Source organism: Zosterops lateralis (genome assembly GCF_965231275.1).
Source record: "Zosterops lateralis genome assembly, chromosome: Z".
Taxonomy (NCBI): domain Eukaryota; kingdom Metazoa; phylum Chordata; class Aves; order Passeriformes; family Zosteropidae; genus Zosterops; species Zosterops lateralis.
In genome coordinates this window covers 13,941,127-13,967,081 of record NC_139800.1, presented here as the reverse complement: position 1 = coordinate 13,967,081, position 25,955 = coordinate 13,941,127, and the positions used below count along the sequence as shown (strand labels likewise).

Sequence of the window (25,955 nt, the reverse complement as noted above, 5' to 3'; positions counted from 1 at the left end):
ATGCCCTTGGTGCTATATCTTGTGAAAGCCTGTTATCCATAGTTGCCATGTGATGCTGCTGCTGGACTTTTTCAGTATCATTAAGGACCTAATGAAGTTCCTTTTCCTCTAGGCTGTTGGTTGGTTCACCCTGGAGTGGCTATCCTACTAACAGAACTGGAGATATATATGCATGTCCTGTTGGTGTGTCTGAAAACACATGTAAAAAATTGAATTTACAAGGTACGTTCTAATTAACAATGTCTTGCTGCACTTGTTCAGTTTCCCCTTGTGTTAGGATGAGGCCAATCTACCATATAAAAACTTTCCTTAACTAGCTGTCTAAATAATCTCAGATTCTGTGGAGGTGTGTCTGTTCTGCAAGGCCTCAGTGCTGGTGAGACATGTCTGGCTGGGCAAAAATTTATGCCTGCCACTGGACTCGGGCCAGGTGGTGCCAGCAGCTGGAGCCACTGGGGTCTCAGTGTCACCCACTGGGGTCTTTACCCTCCAGCCAAGGGGCAGGAACACTGCGGGTCCCAAAGCCAGTGTCTGGCAGGCAGAGGGCTCTGTGCTGGCATCCGGGGGTGGGTGACTGAGGGGTTGCCTGTCCCTCTCATCCCTAAACCAGGTAAGGGGGTGTGTCTGTGTTTGCAAACTAATTATAAAATTGAGTTCAAGTTTGGACACATTATTGTGAAATATGAGGCAGCAGGGTGTGCTGAGATGCCTCCTTTAAGTCTATTTGTGGTGCAAATAATTTCTGCTCTCTGCTGCCCCTTCCAGGTTTTTGTCTAAAGCCTGATACTGGATCAGGGGAGTCTGGTGTCCTGAGGAATGTAACAGTAGCTGCTTAGCTGCAGCTACTCAGCCAGCCAAAAATATGCAATAAGTAGATTTGTTTCTTCCTCTCTTTTGCCTTCAGCTCTCTTCAGGGCAGATACTCTAAATGGCCATACATAATTGATGTCTATATTTAATTGTTAGCAATTTTTTTTTCCCCCCCAAAGATTGGCTTTGGTTTCTTTTGTCTCAGAATTGCATGCTGCAACCATTTAGTAAAGGTGCCTTAGATTCTGAAAAATCAAGTTTTTGAAAGGAGTTCTAACTTAGTAAATTGCTTCTACATCTTATTTATTATTCTGTCATTACTTAATCTAATTTTATTTCAGCTTTAATAAATATTCCAAATGTGACTGAAATTAAAAAGGACATGAACCTTGGCTTGACTCTGATACAGAACTCAAAAACTGGAGGATTTTTGGTATGTATCAAGACCTTATGCAGTACACACAGAAACTTCTGAGGAGAATCCAGGAACCAGAATTCTCCACATTTTTTCATAAATCCAAGCTAAATGTATTTTATTATGCAGCATGGATTAGTACATCCCACTGCAATTACCTAGGGTCCAAAATCAGTTGTAAAATGTATCATTAATGCAGGAAAATTATGAAGTCTCTCTCATTTATATAAACATCATATCATAATTAATGTCTCAGTAATTTAAGTCAGACAATATGGGCAAGAATACTTTCACCATTCAATTGTTTAAGGCAGTCTTGTGTAGTTCTGATTGTGCTTTCAAAAGACTTTATATAATGTCTCCTTTATCATTCATTCACACTTGCACAGGCACTGTTCTCCTGAGATATCAGTATTTCTAGTCCCTTGGATTTGTGATGTGCTTTATTTGGTTAGTAAGATTGGAAGAGGATGCATTTTTTCAGTGTATATTCCACAAACCACCGTCCTTGGAGCTTGCAAAATAGAATTCTTACTCGAAAGGAAGTGAAAGCCTGTTTAATATGCTTTTTTATGATCCTAATCATAGGCATGAAAACTGTTGGGGTGTAGGTGTGTTTCAGTTTGATGTAGCCATGTGCAGTAAGTAAATAGAACAATAAATTACAGAGAGAAGAGCTCTAGGCTGTCCTTAAGCTTTGAAATTTTTGTCGCATCTTTCTAGTAGTCACAAAAGTATTCAAGTATTTATTATATTCATTAACATTTAGCTCAGTTTACTGAAGTACTTAGAAGTATGCCTAATTCCAACCTTTCCAGCAGTTTTCATGGAATTGTTGTAGTTATTCATAACTTCAAAACACAGCAACAGTAATTTTCTTGACTTGTGGCTTGAAAAGGCCTTGATTAAAAAAGTCTTACTCTCTTTCTTGAATAGTATTTTAAATTACTGTGAATGTCCTATGTATAGCCACTTTTAATGAGTAACTGCAGTGTCTTAAAATATCTCATGCAGGGAAATTTGTATTTTCTAATGATATTCAAATATCTCTCAGTTAAAAAGCATTTCCTGATCCACATGTTATTGACTGATTCTCCTTAATTTGCATGTATTTAAAAAAAAAAAAAAAGAAGATATAAACAGTCACGTCTTCATTGACAGGAGTTCTTTTTTGACATAAGGAGAATGAGGTGCTGGAGACAGGTGCTTATCTGTGACTCAGCCTCAACAAATACCAAAAGCCCCATGACTTAGTTGTGGCAGGTACTGAACCCCATGCATGGATTGCCTACTGGTATTTGCAAGCTGCTTCCAGCTGGGACTTTGCTCCGAGGCTCTGTCTGTGGCAGCTGGTCTCTGTGATGGGCTCTTTGGGTTATTCTAGGGTTTCCTCCTCCCTGCTCACTGCTCTCCTTCCTCCTGTGGCCCCTCTCAGCCTCCTGCCTGTCCCAGTCTGTGCTGTGTGCTGTGTGCTCAGTCCTGTGCTCTTTGGCTGGGCAGTGTAACCCAGGGTGGCACATCAGCTCCCAGATCCTGTTGTTTTGGCTGTTTGATGCCAGGGGATTGCTTCCCACAGGTATTCTAAGTGCAGGGCAGTCATTTCCCACACGCTCATTACATTTTTCTGAGGCATGCTTAGTCCTGTTGGAGAGGTGCTGAAGAATTTTGCTGATGGGTAACAAGGTTTTTCTGGATTTCCCATATAAATTTTTATCACTTGTTTTCTGGGCAGTGCTGTGCCTTTAGTTGAAAGAAGTAGCTCTCATCTCCTTGTGTGTAAAATCTCCCTTCTCTATTTGACAGCCCACAACCACCTTTCTCCTTTGCCCTGCTAAACAAACACAGAGTTTTTTGACTGATATGTTCTTTTTAAAATACGCCTCTCTCAGACCAGGTCTATGCTGTATTCCACGTGAGTCTTTCCCAGGCACTGTACAGTGTATTTGGTATTTCCCCAACTCATCAGCTTCTCATCACACATCTTGAAGCTGTATTTGCTTTGCATGCCGGCTGCATGCTTGGAGTCACCTGCACTCATCCAGTCAACCCATCTGCTTCTCTCCCTTCCATTCAATGACCTTCATATAGATGATTTAGTTTGTATCCTTCACCTCTTTAAAAATCTGTCTTTTTCAGTAAGAGCTAACCATGCCACATGTAGCACCTAAAAAAAGTACTTATGTCAAGATCAGATAATGTGGATATACTTCCTTTCTTATCTAGAAAATCTGCCATGTGGTTGAATATCTTAGGATAGTTTGATGTCATCTCTCACTGGGAAGCCAGTGGGTGATTTAGTTCATTTTCGATTTACTTTTGAATTTAATTACCTTTTATATCTCCAGTATTCTTGAGAAAAGTGTAATAGTTCCTCTTTTCCTCAATAGGGGTGCATGCAACCAGAGTGTATATATAAGGAAATTATGATTTCTCTCAGAACGGTTGGAGAGAGGTTATGTAGAGGTTATTTATTTCCTCGAGTTTCTAATGTTTTCTTTTAAGAAGGAAATCTACCCACCGACTCGGCACCTCAACCCACACACACACAACTCCCCCAGTATTCTCACGGCAAAATGCTGCCTTAACATGTGGTTGATATAAGTACATATAAAGATGTATAAAGGCGAAAATAACATCTGGTTGATCCAGCTGAAAAGACTTCATTGTACCGAGATGGCTTTCAGCAGCGGAGCGGGGTCATTTCCCCCAAAGCCGAGGAAACCCGCGGCCGGGGGGATGCGCGGCCGGGGGCAGAGCTCTCCCGCTGGTGCAGCCGGGAGATGCTGCACTCTGTCCTGGGAATGCGGGGTGAATTCCCGTCGGGACGAGGCTTTCGGGGGGGTCCGAGCTGTCGGGCCCCCCGCTCCAGCCGCTGTCCCCTCCAGTCACTCTCCCCCCTCTCCGGTCACGGCCCTCCGCTCTGGTCACTGTCCCCCTCTCCTGTCACCTTCCGCCCTCTCCGATCACTGTCCCCCTTCTCCTGTCATTGTCCCCCGTCTCCTGTCCCCGTCCCCCCTCTCCTGTCACTGTCCCCCTCTCCTGTCACTGCCCCCTCTCCTGTCACTGTCCCCCTCTCCTGTCATTGTTCTCTCCTGTCGCTGTCCCCCCTCTCCTGTCCCCGTCCCCCTCTCCTGTCCCCGTCCCCGTCTCCTGTCGCTGTTCCCCCTCTCCTGTCACTGTCCCCCTTTCCTGTCCCCGTCCCCCTCTCCTGTCATGGTCCCCCTCTCCTGTCCCCGTCCCCCCTCTCCTGTCCCCGTCCCCCTCTCCTGTCACTGTTCTCTCCTGTCATTGTCCCCTCGCTCGGCGTCCCCCGGGCCTGCATGTCCGGGGCGCTGCCGCCACCTGGCGGCCGCGGTCGGCGCTGCAGCGCGGGGACGGCACCACTGGAATTCCTCTCCCTGGAGGCCCCTGTGCCAGGGGGGTGCCAGGGGGACACCCAGGGTTTGTGAAGGGGTTTGGCCCGGTAACCCGAGAGAGCCTCGCTGATCCCATGTGCCTGTCGTCCTGCTTGTGATGGTTTTGTGTATAGATATGGTGAGACAAGTATTCGTTGCTTTTATAGTTTCTTTTTGTTGTTATTTTTTAAGACTTGTGGTCCCTTGTGGGCACAGCAGTGTGGAAGACAATACTATGCAACAGGAGTTTGTTCTGAAATCAGTCCAAGTTTCGAGATCCTAAGAAGCTTTTCTCCTGCTGTTCAAAGTAAGGCAACATGCAAAACAGAGTCAATTAAATTAAAAAAAAAAAAAAAAAAAAAAAAAAAAAAAAAAAAAAAAAAAACACCAGTCCAAACATATCAAACAAAACCAGCAGATATTGTGTTGGGGACTGTTAATTTTGATTTCTTAAGAAAATTTATGTGCCAAAAGCAAGGTCCCAGGATTGATATGTAAATACTAACAACTTGTTATCTGATGCTGATCATATTTGCATCATATGCAAATTTGCATTTGCAAATATGGTCTTAATCCTCTGTATTCAGAGGCATTGCAGGCTTAAAACCTACATATGCTCCTATTGAGTCCTCATTCTGGCAAAGCCTTCTGATCTGAAGTGTTGCCTGTGTGAGACCTAAATATGCACCTCTGGATTTAGCTGAAGAATATATTGAGACTGCAAGTCCATTTACTGTCCACTTCTTGTTTTTGTTTTAGAGTGTTCCTCTGTTATAGATGTTGTGGTGGTTTGTGATGAGTCAAACAGCATTTATCCCTGGGAGGCAGTGCGGGCATTTTTGAAAAAATTTGTACAAGGCTTAGACATAGGCATTAACAAGACCCAGGTAAGTCAAAGACATATTTGAGAAAGACAAAAAAAAAAAAAAAACCCAAACAAAACAAAACCTAAACCAACCAATTTTAAAGGAAACCAAACATGATTTTGTGTAACTACAGTACCTCCCTCAAAGCCACAGATTACACAGTTATCCTATTCAGTGCTGGGAAATTTATCTCATGCTTATCGTATTTCAAAAAGGGATTAGTAATCTGACCCAAAATATAAATTCACCAAAATAGAAGTCTATGTTGTATCTAGGGGAGTCAGATCTCTTTCACACACTAGATGTAAAAGTAGTTGAAAATAGCTTTTGGGGAGGTGATAAAAGTAGAACAGATTTTTAATGGGCTTTTCATACAACTCTTGCTTTCCAACTGCTGCATCTTTAAAACAGGAGCTTTTCTTGCTGGTTTACTCACTGATCTTTGAGGATTTTTTTCCTTTTGATTTGATGATAGTAAGGAAAATGTTATTGCCTTTTTTTTTTTTTTTTAAATCTTCTGTCTTTACAGTTGTCCATTTTCCCTAAACAGTTCTGAGAACAAAGACTGGGACACTGGAAATCTCTCTCCCAAAGGCTGCCTTCTTCCTTGGGCTACTTTGGAAGTGAGGTGCTTAAAAGCTAGGCTTCCTGCTCAGTTTCTTCTGAACCTCACCTTTAGCATCTCCTCTTTTTTCTTTTGTTTTAAATGCACCTCTTATCATACATCTTTAGCTTCACCTATATTAAAAAAGTAGGGTTTGTGCTGTAAAGTAACTAACCTTTAGGACTTCCTTAGAAGAAATCAGACTGGGGTGCTCTCAGCTTGTAGAACTATTGCTATTTTCTCATTTTTCTGAGAGCTCCTTGTATTATTGCTAGCCATCAGCCCTTCCAGAAGTAACCAAGCCAACATTTAATGTCTACTATTTCAGATTGTTTGCTGTAACATATTGTAGTCCATAACAAATTATATAAAGTGCAAGAGCATTTTAGCTTTCTTTGCTTTTCAAATGTGTTAATATTAATTGGTTTTATATATGTTGAAAGAGAACTATGCATCTGCAGACCTTTTACACCAAACTGACACATAAGTAAGCATCATGATTCTGTGTAGCTAATTGTAAAGCATGATAATCTAACACCTTTTTTTTATTGCATAGGTGGGTTTAATTCAGTACGCTAATGATCCCCGCGTCGTCTTCAACTTGAACACGTATCAAACAAAGGATGAGGTTGTTAAAGCAATGGAGAAAACATCTCAGAAGGGAGGAGATCTCACTAATACTTTCAAAGCCATTGACAATGCAAGGTGAGATGCATTGATGATCTACTGTGCAACTGTTGTAACTTACCTTACATGGCAATGAGAGCATCTTGAATTTCATTCCCACTGGCAGATCATGTGCCCAGGGCCTCTGGAGTAGGTTCCCAGCATTAGCCAGAATCCATCAGGTACATTTACAGTCTCCCATGCATATTGGTACAGGAACATGTAAACTAGAATTGCTGAAAGGCATATTGTTAACCATAGGGTTGAACTCTACTCTAAAGGTATTCTGGTACCCAACAGAATTGCTTGTTATGTCACAGATCTCTAAACATGACAGTGCATCAAACAGAGTGGACAAGGTTTTAGAGAAGATACAAAACCACTGGAAGAAGTAAAGTTTATCCAGGGATTCAGTGAGCCCAGTAGCATTTGTGTTTGCAGGTCAGGCTTTGGTCGATTGAAGAGAAAATGTAACCTCTCGTCTGTTGTCAGTTTGTCACTGCAGCACCATGAGTATGAAAAACTAGGGAAAATTTAAACCAATGTTTCATGACTCTGAACATGTAAACAAACCAGGTCCATTTCTCAACAAGGAGATGTTGTTTTGAAATTTAATCAAGTACAGAACTCTAGGTCAAAATACATGCTGAATCAAATAAACTTGAGAATTTGGTTTAGGAACAGACTAAACCTTCAATGGAGTCAGTATTTGCAGTAGTATTGAGAAATTTATTATTAATTCTGTTCCATTTTTGTCTGAGCTTGGTGATGCCAGTTCATGGTGTCATAAAACTTTAATAGTTCTGATAAAACCCCCTTTTCATTTAGAAATATTTGTACAAAAAAAAAAAAAAAAAAAAAAAAAAAAAAAAAAAAAAAAAAAAGCTTTTCCTGGAATTTATATTTCTATCAGAAGCACCATCTACTCCTTCCAGTCCTACATTTTTTTTTTCCTGTTTCTTTGGTTACATTTCTTACGCAGTACGGAAGCAACTTGTTCTAATTCAGTGATGGACATACTCATTGCAGTATATTTGCTGGATTCCATGCATTATGGATTGATGTGTGATAAACCCCATGTTTATTAACAGACAGCATGCCTTCTCAGCTGAGTCGGGGGGACGCCCCACAGCCACGAAAGTCATGGTTGTTGTGACAGACGGTGAATCACACGATGGCTCCAACTTGAAAACAGTGATAGGTAAATGCAACGAAGACAATATAACCAGATTTGGCATTGCTGTAAGTAATACTAAAATTATACATTACTGCATGTTTGAAAGATTGTTTTGTTGCGTATGTTTGAGAGTGCATCTTCTATACAAAAGCAGACACATTGTTATGCACACATTGTTAAACTGGTGAGACTGAAGAATGTCAAACCTCTGAATTGGTGGAGATACTGGTCTTTTCTCTGGCTGAAAAAGCAAGACTAGAATTGCCTGGGAAACTTCAGTGGTTTTCTCCCTTGCCAGACCTTATGTACTTTTCCTGTATGAATGGTCTCTTGCATAAGAATGAACTCTAATAAGAAATTCAGTAATATGAATAAAGGTAACTTTTTTTAATATTTGCTAAAATGGTACAGGAGGAAATGGAATAGCACCATGATCTCTCTTTCTCCCTCTCTTCTTATTTTGCTGTTTGTTTGTTTCTTTACACAAGGTTTTGGGATACTTACTAAGGAATGAACTTGATACTAAAAACTTAATTAAAGAAATCAAGGGAATCGCTAGTCACCCAACAGAAAAGTATTTCTTCAATGTGTCATCCGAGGCTGCACTGCTGGAAGAAGCAGGAACACTTGGAGAGCGCATTTTTAGTATAGAAGGTAAACTGCTCAATGTCTTTGAAAAATTAGATCAGGTTCTCTCAGCTGACAAGCTTATGATTTTATTTAGCTTCAGTTTAGTGCAGTATTGTGAAAATGAGGGGTAGCTGGAGCTGCAGGCTGCTCCTTGCTCACCAGGAGGGGTCTGGTTTTCACAGGTGTTCCTCCAGCTTCTCCACCCCTAATTAGCCTGAGCTTTAAGTTAATTTTTGCAGTTTGGGGAAAACATTCCCTAGCTGATGAAAATTTCTGTCATGTCATGGGCTTCAGGCATGGGGGCTTTTCTGTATGCAACTAAATGTATTTGTTAGCACCAGAAGAATAAAGGTATCTTTATGCTTGTGAGCTTCACCTGTGTGAATCCTAAGCCATTTTAAATTAAAAGAAAAAAAAAAAGAAGAAAAAAAAAAAAAAAAAAAAAAAAAAAAAAAAAAAAAAAAAAAAAAGAAAACCACCTGAAAACCCAGCAAAACAAACCAGAAGACTAGAATACTGCTTACAGAACTGAAAATGCAATTTCTGTGGTGCCTACCAGGTCCCCCCTGGCACCACCCACACTCCTGTGTGTCACTCAGAGGAGGGTGTTGCAGACGTGCCACAGAGATACTTTGGCTGCCCCCAAAGACACCTTTTAAATTAAGTTTCTGACCTTATATTGGAGATGTGTAATCTGCTCTCAAAACCCTAAAGATCTTAAGGAAAGTCTGCCACTTCCCTATGCTCAGGAAGAAATCTTCCCTTCACTTACATCTATTCTTTGCTAGCCCCTCCTGCTATTCAAAACAGGGGAATTGGTCTTTTTACTGAGTATACTCCCACTGAATTCCCATCCATCTAGCTTGGGAAATGGATGTAACAGTATTTTTCAAGATTAATACAATGGCTTTTTGAAGTCCTATAAAAATAAAAATTCCAATTCTGTTTGAAAGTTCTGAATATACAGTCATTAAAGCTGCTGATTTCAGGCTGTTAATGCTTCCTAGGAAACACAAAAAGAGACCAGCCACAGTGGCAAGACTGTCCAAACTGAGCCAAACCATCTTGACCATCATCGTCTGCCCCTTTTTTTGGAAGAGACTTATACCATGGCTCATGGCTCCATCTTATCAATTTGCCATTAAATCCTCCAAATTTTCTACTTTACCAGCTCTGGTTTCCATTGTTTGTAAATGCTTTAGCCAAATTGGTGGAAATACACAGATATATCTAAACTCAGAGGCAGCAAGACTGGATTTTATGTGGTTGTATAGAAATAACCAAATATGTATATCTGTCTCACCAGGTACTGATCAAGGTGATACTTTCCAAATGGAAATGTCACAGGTGGGCTTCAGTGCATATTACTCACAAAAAAAGGTATGGGATTAATTTAATTATTTAATGATACAAATAGATGTACATATGTACACGAGTGTAAGAAAAGAGAAATAAAAATACAGTGTCCAATTTTAAGAATTTTTTACAAGCAGGAGAATATCAAATTGTCCTTTTAAAATTTATACTTGAATATATATTAATAAGTATATTTGTATTATAGTTTGTTTCATGTACTGTTTTTAAAATGTGTTAAGACAATGATTTTAGTGATTTCTGAGCTCATGTAGCAGCATAGATTTAATTTCCCCATGTTTGTGACTAGCTATATTGTAAAGCTGGTAGGCAGTCACCAACATATAAATAAATCAAGTCTGAAAATAATTTCTCAATAAACTATAAAATTAAAAATATTTGTTTAATGCATATTTCACTTAAAAATTGGGATCAAAAAATCAGATATATTTCAATTTTAAGATTATCTTTTTCAAATAAGTCCTCATTGTAAAATCCAAATGTGGTTCAATAAGCTTTCAACTGAAAATACAAGAAAATTGTTTCTTTCTCACAGACCTAAAAGATGAATTAAATTATTTTTTATAAGTCCTCTGTATTTGCACGAATCAAAGTTTTAAATTATGAAGCAGTTGATGCTAAGAAATGCAAAAAATAAGAAACATATGGGCATTTTTTCAGGAAAATTACACATTCAAATTTATTGCAGTTTTCTGTAACAGTATGTCAGTTTAGTGAAAATTTTTAATAACTTGAATAAATAAAACTATGTTTTCTATGTACAAGTATAAGATTAAGTGTTTCTGTACGAAGGATTCTATATAATAAGCCAAGTTAATTTGGATTTTAGATTAAATGTTCTCTCAAGAACATCTCATGTTAAGAATTAAACTATCTATTTGCATCAGCTTTTGTGTGCTGTCATTAAAATCTTCTGTTGTCTAAAAAAGGGGCTTTAACTTTTTTGCACAGCTGCATTTGTGTGATCCTCAGTCTTTTGAGGATCATGGGTGCATAAAGCCATGGACTTAACAAGCCCAGCCTCAGCATGGACAGACTTGGGAAATTATCAGTGTTAAATAAACCAATTTTATCATGAGTTGCAGTGCCGCGGGAACTAAAGGACTTTATGTGCAGGACTTCAATGACCTATTAAGAGGGATTATCACTCTTCTACTGCAAGAGGATGAGTGGCAATTGAGCAGCTCCAGTCAGCTGCCTACAGGCTTTAGTCTGCATCCCTGGTTTAAACACAGCCATATAGGAAATTACACATGAGACCTTCAGCTTTGCTCACACTTTTTCTAAATCTGGTAGTTCTAAAATGTTGACTTTTATTTTTTAAAGGATGTTCTGCTGCTGGGTGCAGTTGGGGCCTATGACTGGAGTGGAACAGTAGTTCAGGAGTCTTCGGAGAGAGTCACCACCTTTCCAAGCCATGTGTTTGAAAAGATTCTTCAGGATAGAAATCATAGCTCGTATCTAGGTAAGGGGCTAAAATACAAATCTGGAAATGTATGAAACCCTGATTCAGCTATTAAAAAAGTTGGAAAGTTCTCCTCTAGCCAGATTTGTGTTAAGAAATGATTTGAGAATGTGAAAAGAATTTTTGGTAAAAAATTATTATTTTTTACAGGTCAATTAATGAAAACTTGATTTTTTTTTAATTTTACTAATATCAAAGTGGTAAGCTGAAAAAGAAAATCAATCTTTGTCACTGCTGTGGTTTAAGCCCACTTGGCAGCTAAGCAGCCACTCAGTCACTCCTCTTAAGGGGAGTGAGAATGGGGAAGAGTTGGCAGAGTAAAAGTGAGTGAACTCCTGGGTTGAGATACAGACACAGAAAGTGAAAAGTCATGCATGCAAGCAAAGCAAAAGAAGGGATTTATTCACCACTTTCCACGGGCAGGCAGGCAGGTTTTCAGCCATCCCAGGACAGCAGGACTCCAACACACACAACTGTGACATGGGAGGACAAACCCATCACTCTGAACATGCCCTCCTTCCTCCTCCAGCTCTGTATGCTGAGCACACCACCATATGGAATGGGACACCCCCACAGTCATCTGTGGGCAGCTGCCCTGGCTGTGTCCCCTCCCAGCTCCTTGTGACCCCTCCAGCCTCCTCACTGCTGGGCTGGGGAGAGGAAAGGGCCTTGACACTGTGTGAGCACTGCTCAGCAGTAACTAAAACACCCCTGTGTTATCAACAGTGTTCCAGCATGAATCCAAATCACAGCTCCACACCAGCTGCTGTGAATAAAATTAACTGTATTCCAGCCAAAACCAGCATAGTCACAGAGACATGATAAATCATGGTATTTGAAAAGGCTTCCTAGTGAATCATACTGATCATTATGAGTTGCTTCTGTTACAATATTTGAGTGTTCTTCCCCAGTTCGATGTGGATGAGAAGCTGATTGACTTTCTATTGTTTCATATGTGCTTGTTGTTTTCTTAGCCTTTTCCAGTTCAGTTTATAGATTTTGAATATTGCTACCACTTAACAGAGATTTTCCTTATAATCTCCATATGTATTTTTGACATGTTTTTGTGACCCAATAAAGCCAGTCAGTCTGTATTCTCAGTTCATTGAAATGCTTTCTGTAAGCTTTCAACATGCTCGCTCTGCTGCTTCATCCCTGAACAATGCTACTACATTAAGCATCTATGACTTTTTCATTCTTGAAGTTATTTAATAATATGTTCTTTGCAACAAAGAACACACATACACTTTTTTCCCCTATGGCTCAGCATTACCTGCACCCAAAAAAATGAATAAATCTAAACCCAAATGTGCAGTAGCTCTTTTGCTTGTATGATCTCTTCAGACTTTCTCTTACTTCATTTTCTGAATAATTTTAAAAAGCTCAGGTAATTTCCTTTCTCTACAAGGCAGTTTTAGTGTATTTACTTTAACCTTCCTGGAGCAAACAATGTTGTTGCCTTTTCTGTCCCTTTATTTCCCTTCCACTTTCTGTCCACTCCAGTGGACAGAACTCCAGGAACTCTCCATACCAGCTCTCTCTCCCCAGCTTGGGGGAGTGTAAGTTAAAGAGCTGCTAAAACATCACAGCCTGATCAACTGGCCCCTGTTCTGCACTCCTCCCACTCACTCCAAATAGTTGTATTCTGTACTAATTAGGAAGGTGTGTACTTAACTTGCAGAATAAAATCTTGGTTTGTTGCTCATTGAACTTCCTGTCACAAAAGTTGTTCTCATCCAATGTCTGAACAAAAAATCTGAATTAGACTGGTGTGATGTAAAGATCAAGGCATAATCCTTTAAGACTGTGCTCCTCATATTGTTCTGCAGCTTGCAGATCTGGAACTTTGTTATTGAGTTTAACTATAGACTTTATAAAGGATGACCTTGTTTTCTTTTCTTAAATTTGCTGGAACTAAACCACAGAAATCTAAAGTATGTACTAATGCTAGATTTATACTGCTAATACATGTTTACATTTTTGCAGGTATTAAACAATGTTTCCTGAAAGCAAATAAATGCTAGAATAGTGGTAATGAGGATTTAAATGTTAAAAGAAGTTCAATCAGCCCTTCAGCTGACATGCTATTAATGTAGCCCCTTCTATTCAGACAAGTCACTGGTCTGTGGTTTGGTGAGCTGTGGGAAAATGCACTGCAAATTTTGCAAAAGCTAGGTGTTCCTCCCTAGCCTGAAGACTGGTTCAAACATTCATCTCATATTTCTTTATTTCTTATTTCCAAGGATACTCTTTGCACATTTTTTCCTGTCTCCTTTACAAGCATGACATTTTTGTGGTCTACATTTTACTGAATAATCTAAGCTATTGTCCATGTTACTCTGTAAACCTGCTTCAACTTGATCTGTGTGTCATTGTTCTCTCCAGGAGAGTGTTGCAAATTCTGTGCCTATGTGACAGCATAACTTCCCATCTGGAGTCGTCACTCTCTGCAGTTAACATACCAGATTGACCAGGCATCCTCTGTGCCTTTATGGATAGCTAACTGATAAATTGCAATTAATGGTCTCTCACATATGTTAAATGTTGGCTTCTATCCCCAGGTTATTCTGTTGCTGTTCTCTCAACTACGAGTTCTGTCTATTTTGTTGCTGGTGCACCAAGATCCAACTACACTGGCAGAGTGGTGGTTTATGATGTTGATAGTGATGGTAATATTGCAATTGTACAGTCACAGAGAGGCGAGCAGGCAAGTATATTTTGGTCATGAGTACAGACTTTCAGGAATCTGTTTTTATTGACCCAGCAATAAATTGCGATTTGTTTTGATAATTTCTCTTTGTCTCAAAGCGTTGAGAATCCACTTGAACTTTTCTCTGCTACTAGACTATTTCAATGAGGTTAGCTGTATTTTAGGAAGTCATCCAATTAGTGTAAAAGATAATATATAAATCTAACCAATGTATCCTTCTGTTAACAATTCAAATTCGGAGAGACTCAGTGAACTCTGTTCTACCTGAGAATTTATGAAGTAGATGACATCAGAAGACAGATCTGGAAGCTCAGTCTCTTCTCCTCTGATCTGGAAAGAGGAAATATTTTGGTTGGTTTTGATATCATCTGTAAGGCAAATCTGAGAGTAGATCAGAGGTTGGGTAGTTTCATGTGCAGTTATAAAAAATATAGACCTCCCATATCTTACTTTCTGTTGGCACTTGTGTTGCTGAGTGGTAAAGACACAGCAGCAACTACGGGACAGAAACAGTGAAATGTGTGCAAGGATATGATTCTTCCAACAATGGAGCATGGTACAGAGTAATTTAATTCATCAAAATTCAGTAGTATTGGAATATTACTGCATGTAAGTTTTTTGAATCAGGTGCTAAAACATGATTTACAAAAACCATATACAGTGACAACCCATTTACTACTGATTGCAGATTGGCTCCTACTTTGGCAGTGTGGTGTGTTCAGTGGATGTCAACAGGGATTCTGTGACAGATGTGCTGCTTGTGGGTGCACCAATGTTTATGAATGATTTGAAGAAGGAAGAAGGGAGAGTATACATGTTTTCCATCACAAAGGTAAAAATGGCTCAAGCCAGCATTGCTTGTGGCTAATTTCTTTCCAATCAGATTGACTGCATACATGCTAAAAGGCCTTTGGCTTCTCCAGATCCTCAAAGTCACTATTTAGTGAATTTTTTCAAAGTGTTAGAAATATTTTAAGTTACTTTTTTTTTTTTTTTTTAAACAAGAAACAGAGCACATGCTTTTCCTGGGATGTGGCATAAGGGCAGGGATGAATGGTGGGAAGCCTTCCTGACTAGAGGGCTGTCTGTGGAGGCCTTTCCAATGCTGCATTATGTGTTCTGCTTTTCAGTAACAGCTGCAAACTTGCCCCAGAACTGCTTGTGCATGTAATCTGGGAGCTGGGCAGCTGGAACAGACCAAAATGGAGCCAATGAGCAAGGCAGTAGTTAATCACTATTAGTGGTCAGGGGTCTGGTGTTGTCAGTGTCTGCCTGGTCCTGGTGTCAGGCAATGTGCTTCATGCTAATATAGCAAGGCAGTAGTTAATCACTATTAGTGATCAGGGGTCTGGTGCTGTCAGTGTCTGCCTGGTCCTAGTGTCAGGCAGTGTGCTTCATGCTAATATAGCATGGGTTGGCCATATCTCTCAAAAACCTAGCTCAAGGCTTTTGCTAATTAATTTGCCATTTGTGTTTGGTGAATGTATTCAATGCCTGACAGTATTCCCAAAGCAGCTCTAAGAAATGTTCTACCAGCTTTCTTCATTGTTTCATAGGCTCTGACACTGGATGGTTACCATAACTCTTGTTGTCCCCTCTATTCAGTAAAGTTTAGTTATTTGTCTGATGCTTGACTGACAGTGCTTTTTATTCAGACCCATAGTAGGTGTTTTCAGAATATATGTATTAACCATACTGAGCCCTCTGGCATTTTTGAACAGTCTTTCATTCACTGAATGCAAAGTAAACATCTGACATCCATCAGAGAACACAGAAAACAGTCTCTTTACTAGGTAAATTGGAATCAAATAAAGAGAGAGGAACGACCATCTTCCTCAGCAGGACCTCAGTCAGAGTATCCTGATGCAACAGGAAACTACCCTGAAACAATTTCAACGTAGATGGAGGAGCTGAAAGTTGGCAGCTGACATTGGTCTTTTTGTCTGTGGTATCAGACATGAGATATGAAAGAAAAGAAAAATGAAAGTGTTTTTTTTTCTGTGCCTTTGAAAGCCAAATAAATTGCAAGACTATCTTAAAATTTTGAGTTGTTATCAAATGTTGGGCTTAAAATTGTTTAAATTTTAAATAAGAAAGAATAATGAAAGGTAGTTTTAATATTTTTTTAAATTATCTGGATTTGTGCAAGTTGTCCCCGTTGCACAAGTAATACTTTTATAGTCATTTTCAGTAAATAACCTAGCTGTTATTTCTATAATTTTAAGCACAGTATGATAACTGAGGTTAAAGGTGAGAATACTGTTTGCCAGAGTTGCATTTAATCTAGTGTAAATGGATGGTTAACTCTGAAGATCTCCAATCTTTCTTTCTTCATTGGCATTGGAGAGGTCAGGAGTTTACCATTTGGACACATGTTTTTTGCATTAGTTTAGTAAGGAAATTCCAGTTCTGTTTCAAAGAATTATGTCCAGTTACATAATTTCCACTCCCTCTGCATAAAAACCAGTAATCCAAAACTGGAAACTGTATTTTTCAATGTATTGTGAAACTTCAGAACAGTCAGATGAGGACAGAGAGGGCATTTAAGCTTCATACATATGGTTATATTTGCTGTTAGTACTTTGCATAGCATCCTTTGATTTTGCTGTGTAATTCTTGCCAAGACTTTGAGACATAATGCAAACTGAATGGGAAATACAATGGGGAAGGAATTCAATGTTGAACTGTCTGAGGGGAATGTACTGGAAAACAGAAACAAAAAACAATGCACATAGATACTGCTCCTATGTCTAATCTGGTGCAATGATAGCTGTGTTTCTGCTTTTTCTTATTTTTCAATTTTGAAAGAGAATCTTGGATCAACGAGAACAGTTGGAAGGTCCACAGGGGTCAGAAAATGCACGCTTTGGATCAGCAATTGCAGCACTTGCAGACATTGATTTGGATGGGTTTAATGATGTTGTAATAGGTGCACCACTGGAAAACCAAAACTCTGGAGCAATTTACATATATAATGGATTTAAAAAGACTATACGTACCAAATATTCTCAGGTAAATAACTGTGTTGCATAATGCTGTACTCAGTACCTTTAAATCTGATAGAGGAAAACAGGTTTTCTGTATTTTGACTGGCTAATGTTTCAGCCTCTTAAAGGAGTACTGTTATTCTCATGGTTTATTTCACATTTTGTTCCTCTCCTTCCTTCAGCCATCAGCATATCCAGGGTGATGTTGTGGTGCTTGTAACTGAACCATATAGAGCAAAAGGATGTGCAGGATGCTCATTCTGAGCAATTTTTGATGCCTGAGCATGAAGTCAGCTAATATCCTAAAAGTGTTTGACATCCATTTTGTCAGGTTTTTAGTGTTGATGGACACCAATGAAGATTAGATAAATCTCAGCTCTGCAAATTACAAATACATAGTATTAAAGGGGAAGTCTTTCACTGGTCTTCATATATACTGTAATGGTAATTTTATTATCACTTTCCATGCAGATTTTCTGCTTGCAAGCAAGTATTTGTTAGAACTCCTATTAAGCTTCATATTCTTTGAGTTGCTCAATGTGAGATGGAAAAAGTTTCCAGCTGTATCTGGCATACAGCAGTCAGTTAGTTGATCTGCTCCCAAGACAGAAAAATCTAGTCCTTTGTCTGGTCCAACAGAGGAGAAAGAAGTGCTACAAAAGCATCTGAGAAAACACCCACAAATGCAGTTTGTTTAAACAATACATTGCATATACAGGGAGTATCAGTGAAAATCTATTAATTATGCTACTACCTATGGACTTAAGCATGCTTTGGCAAACTCAGTAACCAAACTCTCTTTCTCAGAAAATCTTAGGATCGGATTCTGCTTTTGGACAAAAGCTCCAATTCTTTGGAAGATCAGTAGATGGCCATAGAGACTTAGATGACGATGGCATTGCTGACGTATCAGTTGGTGCTGATGGAAATGTGGTTGTGCTATGGTAGGTATATTCTTTTTTAGGAGGGAAGCAGTTAGTGATTCAGATGCAGCAGTTGAACGTGTAGTTAATTAAACAGGAAAATAAGCAAATTAAAAAGCTCTTTAGTTCCATGTGTTCAGCACTAACACACATAATGTCTCATGACTGATATCAAAACTAGCTAAAAAAAGAGCATCAGACTAAATCTCTCTCAAGCATTTAAACCACTGAAAGCCAAGGCAGCACACAGAGCAGAGCCAGGGCATGTGGGAGCAGCCAGGTGGCAGATCCTGCTGGGAAGGACCTAACCATGAATTAGACATCTGCCTGCTACTGCTGTGCAGACACATGGTCCAGAGGGAAGGGACAGCACCAGGGAATGGGACTTGGTGGAGAGTGTTTGTAGAAGCAGGTTGTGTACCTCAGTAGCCACAGTATAATCTTGATAGCTGAGCCTGAGACAGATGAAACCACGTCTCACACAACCTGTGTGACCTTTACGGCTGATAGGCTGATGTGGGGTGAGTGTTGTCCTGCAGGGTAAGGACAGAGAGCAGTAATAGAAAGCTGACCCCTTGTTCTGGCAGGAAACACATTTTTAATGGCCCATTGCCTTTGCCACAGAAGTCAGAGTACTTTCACAAAATATAAAAAGATTTCACAGAACCCAAATCATCTGCCTGCCTAAATGGGCTGTGATTTCCATTCCTTGCTTGAGGAGCTCAATTCAGATGCTGTTCCCTTTCCTATCTGTTGCCTGTCTTCATGCCTGAGGCTCCCCATTGTAAGAAAAATATCATGAATTGCAGCTTCTTTTATCATGAAACAAGATAATTAAAAATGAATGGTCAGTTTGGACCTTTGACTGCTGCTGCTGCTGGGAGTTTCATTAAAGAAAATTATGCTCCTTGAAGTACCAGCATTTATTTAGATTTGATTAATGAAGATACTCATTCTTCTTTCGCTCTGACATTTGGGCTGATTAATGCATTTCATTTTGATTTAAGTGTTTGTTTTTACATGTAGGGTTCCTTTGAAACTGTTCTTCAAAATCTTGATTAACTACATCAAAGTTGTTTTTTTGAAAAAATAGATAATCAAATAAAATGAAGAATTACCCATTCTCACCTTCCCAGAATAGCACTAAGGCAGAAGGAAAACTTACTTGGAAAACAGGCCAAGGGCTTCATTCTCTGATAGCTTGAGAGATTGATTAGAGCATTAGGATAAAGACATCAATTAGCCATTAATTTGACATGAAAATATGTATTATTATTATTACTGTAAGCAATGATATCAACAAATTCATGTATACCTAAGGAAAAATAATTTTACCAGTGCCATTGAAAGAAGTTTACATTGGCAATCAAAAAAATCAATGCTAACATTTACAGATAGTATTAGACAACAACATCTATGTTACGCAGTGTTTTTCAAAACCCCATGTAACTTTTAAAATATACTTTTCAGGTCAAAAGGCATTGCAAATGTGTCCATAATTGCATCATTTAAACCTGACAAAATCAGCCTGCTGAACAAGAATACAGATATAACTGCCAAAATATGTTTTCGGGCTACATTTAGACCTGCTAAGAAAAATAATCAAGTGGGTAAGAGTATTTCAATTATTTGTCTTATACTAATTTCTTCAAAAGTCCGTTATTCAAATGAGTAATGGAAAGTCTAAAGATGTATTAGATTGAATGTCAAGAATCACAAAATCAATGTTAAACTTAAGTGCTTGAGAAAGTGTTTTTAAGACCAAATTCATCACTGGCTCCATACTCTTTGAAAAGTGGGGAATTAACAGTATAGAGGAGGGTTGTGTCCTTGTTGTTCAAAAATCCCCAAAAATGTGATTAGTGAGGGACTGGTTTTTCCAACCTTCTGGTTGCAACAACAGACTGCATACTTTTCCTCTCCCTTCAGAAAAAGTAAATCAAATATTTTCTAGAGGCTCAGAGCAGTTGTCAGTGGGAGGAAGCTCTTCTTTTCAGAGGAAAGTAAATACTTCTGTGACCAGCAGTGGTCACAGAAAAAAACTTCCATTAATTTTTAAGTTCAGTCTCACAGGTAACACCAGTTGGACTGCTTCAGTGCTACATAAAGTGTCTTTAGAAACTCATGATTTTAAGCTATAAAATAACAATGAACTTCCACAACATATTAGTCATAAAACAAAGAGAAGGTGGCAGAAATTGTTATGTAGTTGAAGAGAAGATGCAGATCCTTTAAAGTCAGCTTTAAGTGACTTTAGAGTCAGTGATATTGTTGCAAGGCCCCTTTTTCCAGAGTAACCCTGGCCCTGCTGACTGGCTTCTTGCCTGAGCTGCAGGCTCAGACATATGCAGTGGAAGTTGGATTGATTGCCATTTAATGTGCTCCCTGTGGATCAAGACCTAAACCTGTTTGACTGCTTTGGAAAACACAAGAGAAAGTATTTTCATTTTGAAACTGCACTGTGTTTAGCTATGAAAAACATGAAATATTTAGTGTGGTTTGGAAAGCCTGGTCCCTATAATATCGAGCATAGTAATGAGATCACAGGCAACCATGCTCAGTCAAAAATAAACTGTTATTTTTCTTGTAGCTATAAAGTACAATGCAACTTTGGATGCAGATCTCCAGTCCTCCAGAGTGACTTCTAGAGGATTTTTCAAAGAAAATAATGAAAGGTACATGCAGAGGGATCTTGTGGTGCGCCATGAAGATAATTGTGTTCATGATGTCTTCAGTGTACAAGTAAGTGCAGTTGCAAGTAGTCTTGCAGAACAGAAGTGATCAGAGGAAGACATGGATGATTTTTTGCCTGTAATGTGAATTTCATGCATGGTGTACTGAATTATTTATGTTTCCCAAAACCTCCCAGCTGAAAAATACTTAATAAGATTATGATTTCATAGAAACTAATAACTGTCACATTCAGCACAGATTTTTAGGATACAAAAGAGGGTTCTTAATTGTGTTACTCAGCTTTGGTGTAATATAGAGTCCATGGTCTATAGTTTAGATAGATTTTAATTTCTCTCTGAGTAGACTTTTCTGTAAGAACTAAGTCAAACATGCAAATGTTTTCTTCAAACTAGCACTCAGGCAGACTTTGGGTGCATCCTAACCCCTGGTACACACCCAGCATTTAAATAAAAATAAGCAGGTCTCCATTTTTCTCCAGAACCAATGACTGAACACATCCCTGAGGCTTGCCTTAGGCCCTGCTGCGTGATGCTAGGTCAGGTAGAGGACTTCTGTCCCTGTTCTGGTTTGCAGTGACCTGTTGATCACATTTAGTGCCATGTGGATCAGTGAGCCATAGGACTAAAAGGTAATTCATCCAGTACTGAGAAAAAGAGGAAACATGGCATTTACTGTGTTTTAGTGTCACTCAGGCCCAGATGCTCTTTGTGATGGTAAGGCAGAGTGGAATAGGAATCTGACCTCTGTAACTAGATGAGAATGAAAGCTACTTGGTGATGGCTTTGAGGACTGGCTCCTACAGCTGCAGACAATCCGTCTGTTCCTTAGCTCTTACTGTGATCTATACAGTCTTCAGGAATCCTAGAAAAATCAGTTTTAGCATGGAAATCGCACTGAAAACTGCTAATCTAGAGGAGCCCAACACTTGTCATTCTCACAAAATTATTTTCTTTAGGAAATGAAGCTTTGAAATGTTGCTCCTCCTTGTTTAGAGCAAGTATGTTTTTACTACACATTCTCAATTCACAATAGAAATTTACAAATTTTACCCTGAACCATTTGTTTTACAGGAACCTTCAGATGCAGTGAATTCACTCAGTTTACGCATTGACATTGGCCTTGCAAATCCTAGCTCCAGCCCTGTCCTGGACATATCTTCTCCAGCATCTGTGGCCTATAGTGTAAGTATGCAGATTTACTATTCAGAAATGCATGGCCATACACATCCATAATGTGTGACCCTCACAAACACCCAAGAAGTACATGCAGATGAAAACTGGTGCTCTATGTAAGTCACATGGAGGGCTGTCCCCTGGTTCCTTTTGTACTTTTGCCTGTACTGCATGAGCTTGCTCACACACACACACATCAGCCATCATAACAACATAACATCATCACAACATAACAAGCATGTTAGTTCAGCCATGTCACTGTTGATATGAGCTTCTAGTTGATCGCAAAGATGAATTCTTTCAGTTTATTTTACAGTAAAAAGGTACATGGAACTACTTTGACTACATCAGCTTTTCTGTCATTGAAGAGTAGCCTGTCTGTACTGTTCTTGGATCAGTTAACATGCAGCAACACATTACCCAGTTCACTCATTCACTTGTCAAGATTTTTAATGTCCTTCAGAGGGATTTCCTTATCTGCAAACCAAGAATGTGTTTCAGCTTGAAGGTGTTTTCACTATAGTGTCTTCAGATAATCTTAAAGGTTGAGCCCTGTCATCCAGGAAATGTTTTTGTTCTTCCTAGATTCCTTTTATTAAAGACTGTGGTGAAGATGAACTTTGTATCTGTGATCTTGTCCTGAATGTTCAGCGGAAGGCAGATGACGGGTAAGAGCTGAATCAGTGAAACTGTTAGGGTCCAGTGTTTTTACCAGTTGGTTTGTCTGTAGGCTTTGGATTTCTAGAGGAGAATGCCTTTCTAGTTCAACATCTACTTAGAAAGACCACGGATAAAAAAAGCAATGGCATTTTAATCTAAATTTAATCAAGGAAAAAGAGGTAGGATAGGAACACAAACATAGAAGCAGGACTCTTCACCTTAGACCAACCCAAGTTTTGTTACCTTAGAGATGAGGACATAGTGTGTATTTGGACAAATTGTGTTTGACAGGCTGCTGTTGGGAAAGGGAGCACAATGGGAGAGCAGCAGCAGCTGCACCAGTTGTCTTCATCCCTCCTACAGGGAGCAGTGAGGATCCTGCAGCAGCTGTGCCAGTGGGGAGCTGTGGTCAGCTATTTGGGCAGCAGAAATTCTAAGTCCATGTCAGATATATGCTTACATGTACATCACAGAGATAAGGCTGCCCATGTGTGCTGCCCACTCTGTCCACCTTCCACCAGGGTAGACCCCTTGAAAATTCAGCAAAGTCACTTTTTCAACACATAATCAAAGTCTTGCACTTTCAGAAGACAATAATTCTATCTGGTTTTAGGAAGCACCATCACAGAATTTCTTACGCCAAGGGGTTTAGAAAGCAGAGAGTTTAAGTGTGTACAATGTAGGAAATGTCTTGCTGTGCTTGTTATTTGTTGTTGGCTTCAGGCAACACATTTTCCTGATCCACAGCTGTTCTAGTACCTCTGTTTACAACAATGGACTTTATTTTCCAACAGCAAACAACAGTTTATTGTCAGCAGCAAAAACAGAAGACTAACATTCAATGTGAAATTGAGAAATAAAAAGGAAAATGCATATAACACCAGAATCCAGGCTACATTTTCAGACAACTTGTTTTTTGCTTCATCTTCTTTACCGGTGCGTGATACCCAATTTCACTGTTTCTGTTATTGCCCCTGATTTTTGAGATTCTCAGAGAATTATTTTTTTTTCCTTTCTAGCAGTGCCTATTCCAGAAAAAAATGTGCCTACAAAACTCTCTCACAATTTGTTTTCTTGGATACCAGAATTATTCCCCCGGCAAATCAGTTTATTTAGGTCAAGGAAAGATATTTCCAACTCAGCATAAAAGCTGGCAACTTATTGAGTTTGATCTCACCTCAGACTTCTTTTCCTCACTTTAGCCCTTGGCACCCACACCTTCTCCTTAACTCTCAGCAACATGCCTGAAGCAGTTGCTATGCCACAGAGAATTTGTATTTGATAAATCAGACATGCAGCATTGATGATGAATCCTTAAAGCACAGACTTTGGATCTAGAAATAGTGTTACTGCCAAGGCCATGTGTTCCAGCTAGACAGTTAATCAGATTGACATGATCACTATACCAAAAGCTTTTCTTCCAACAAATTTTATCTTAGAGAAGGGGAAAGGCAGGAATTATGCATACTATTTTGGGGAATGCAGTATACCTATAACTTAAATTGTTGCTCTCAATTCACGAAGGATGAAGTGCAGATTTCAGTGCTTGGCTCATATGGTCAGGCTCCTACTGGAGAGGTGCATGATAATTCTGGGGATGAAATCCAGAGCAATCCCTGTACTGAAGGGAGAGGAAGGATAGCATTCATTCCTGCCCAAGAGCAGCATTATTCTAAACAATGAATTGGCAAAAGTACTGCACACAGCGCTGGGGGTGCCCCTCTACCTCCCCATCCTGTTGTGCAGCAAGTTTGTTCATTTCACTCCTGCCAAAAGACCACACTGGAGCTAGAATTTTCTTTTGCTTTAAAAGCCCTTTTGCTTAGAAGCACTCCAGCCTGCAAGTGAAGTTTGGACAAAAATGTGCCTGCTTCAAGGCAGGAAGAAAAACATAAACTGAGTATGTATGGGCCTTTTTGGGGGTTTTGTTTTGAGGGTTTTTTTTGTAGCACAATTAGTGAATGGTAAATGTCTGCTAGGAATGTTTTTTACAAAAGACAGTACTTTTTAATAAATTCTCCAAGGGCTGATAACTGGCTCTGGTCTGTGAAGTCTTTGGATAATGACAAGCCAGTATTCTGCAAAGTAGTAAACAAAATATTATGTATGGCAGATTTTTCTACAGAAAGTTTGATTTCTGTAGAAATTTCCCTTTGCACACAAAATTCTACAGTGAAAGTACTTAACCAGGTCTAAGATTGTGTAAATATGTCTGCAAAAGTTCTGTAAAAATTCTGTAAAAAAGGACTGTAGAAGTTAATGCTGGAGCTGATCTGTACTCTCTGGCTTGCACTCCTTCTTCCAAGCTCAGCACAAAGTTCTAGTAAGATGATTACAGCCCATAAGAAATTGAGTGGGAATGGTCCTTGTCCCACGTTTCTTGTGACTTCCTCTTGGCCCTGCCTACGCCCCACTCATCTGCTGCAACTCTAGGATTTACTAGAGATAACACTTTCGCTCCTCCTTAGTATAATACATATGCTGTTGAAGGTACACACCTCTCTGCCTTATCAAAATCTGACATTAAGATAGTGTTTCTGTCTGTTTTCTCTGCAGAGTGATGGGACTGAAGTCTCATGCCAAACAGGAGCAGCACAAAGTACAGTCGTTTGCCAAATAAGCTATCCTGTTTTCAGAACAGGACAACAGGTACAACTAGCATGTTTAAGTAACCTTGAGCAATACCCAAAACATTTTCTGCTGTTGTTTTTCCCTAATTCTGCATTTATTGCTGATAAGAGTTTCTTAGATTTCACAACAGAGGCATTAAAAAGAAACAAACTAGGGCTTAAAATTTGTGACTACCTGATTAAAGGACTGCCAGATTAAAGGAAAAAGGCTCTCAAAGCTCATTTGTCACAACCCACAGCTTCCAAATGCTGCTGCAGTTATGTAACTGTTGAAGAGTGAAAACTGGGGGCAGAGAAGCATAGAGCATCATGTGCAGGCTCCTAAGAACTGAACACAATTCCTATCAAATCCCTCCTGCAGTGTGAACCTGGGGTGACTCTATCACCTGCTCCGTGAATCTCATCTCTCCAAGAAAGCAGTATTGTTTTTGGGAGGAGATGGGAGGCTCACACAGCCCTAAGATGAACTGTATATCTTTTTTTTTTTTTCATGTATATCATAAACCTCAGGATGTCCACAGTTTTATGGAATATTTTATTCCTCAAGGGCAGAGCAGAAATAGGGTTCCAACCTCTAACATAATCAACTAGAGCAATAAGAAACTTGCTAGAAAGAACAGAAATATGATATTCTGTGGTGGGACATGTAGAATAATTATACACACACGTATATATATATATAAACTTAAGCTTGTTCTGAATGTTAATGGAGTTGCTCAAAGGGGACCTGCTAGAACAAATGGAAGAAAAGAGTGAATACAAAGTTTGTGTCAGTGC

General features: G+C 39.3%; 1 protein-coding gene across 1 annotated transcript in view; it reads left to right on the top strand.

Annotated features, from left to right (window-relative positions):
- Positions 1-25,955, top strand: part of ITGA2 (integrin subunit alpha 2) — a gene marked incomplete at its 5' end in the record, with an annotated part of 48,998 nt that overhangs the window by 8,046 nt on the left and 14,997 nt on the right. The window contains 19 exons of the mRNA XM_083883730.1: positions 113-222; positions 1,152-1,243; positions 4,813-4,927; positions 5,380-5,507; positions 6,647-6,795; positions 7,848-7,998; positions 8,422-8,587; positions 9,870-9,943; positions 11,264-11,402; positions 13,964-14,109; positions 14,801-14,944; positions 16,921-17,124; positions 17,907-18,043; positions 19,493-19,632; positions 20,613-20,764; positions 21,787-21,897; positions 22,474-22,556; positions 23,343-23,484; positions 25,105-25,197. Of these exons, the coding sequence (XP_083739856.1) occupies positions 113-222; positions 1,152-1,243; positions 4,813-4,927; positions 5,380-5,507; positions 6,647-6,795; positions 7,848-7,998; positions 8,422-8,587; positions 9,870-9,943; positions 11,264-11,402; positions 13,964-14,109; positions 14,801-14,944; positions 16,921-17,124; positions 17,907-18,043; positions 19,493-19,632; positions 20,613-20,764; positions 21,787-21,897; positions 22,474-22,556; positions 23,343-23,484; positions 25,105-25,197 (2,476 nt within the window). The remainder of the gene's footprint in view (positions 1-112; positions 223-1,151; positions 1,244-4,812; positions 4,928-5,379; positions 5,508-6,646; positions 6,796-7,847; positions 7,999-8,421; positions 8,588-9,869; positions 9,944-11,263; positions 11,403-13,963; positions 14,110-14,800; positions 14,945-16,920; positions 17,125-17,906; positions 18,044-19,492; positions 19,633-20,612; positions 20,765-21,786; positions 21,898-22,473; positions 22,557-23,342; positions 23,485-25,104; positions 25,198-25,955) is intronic.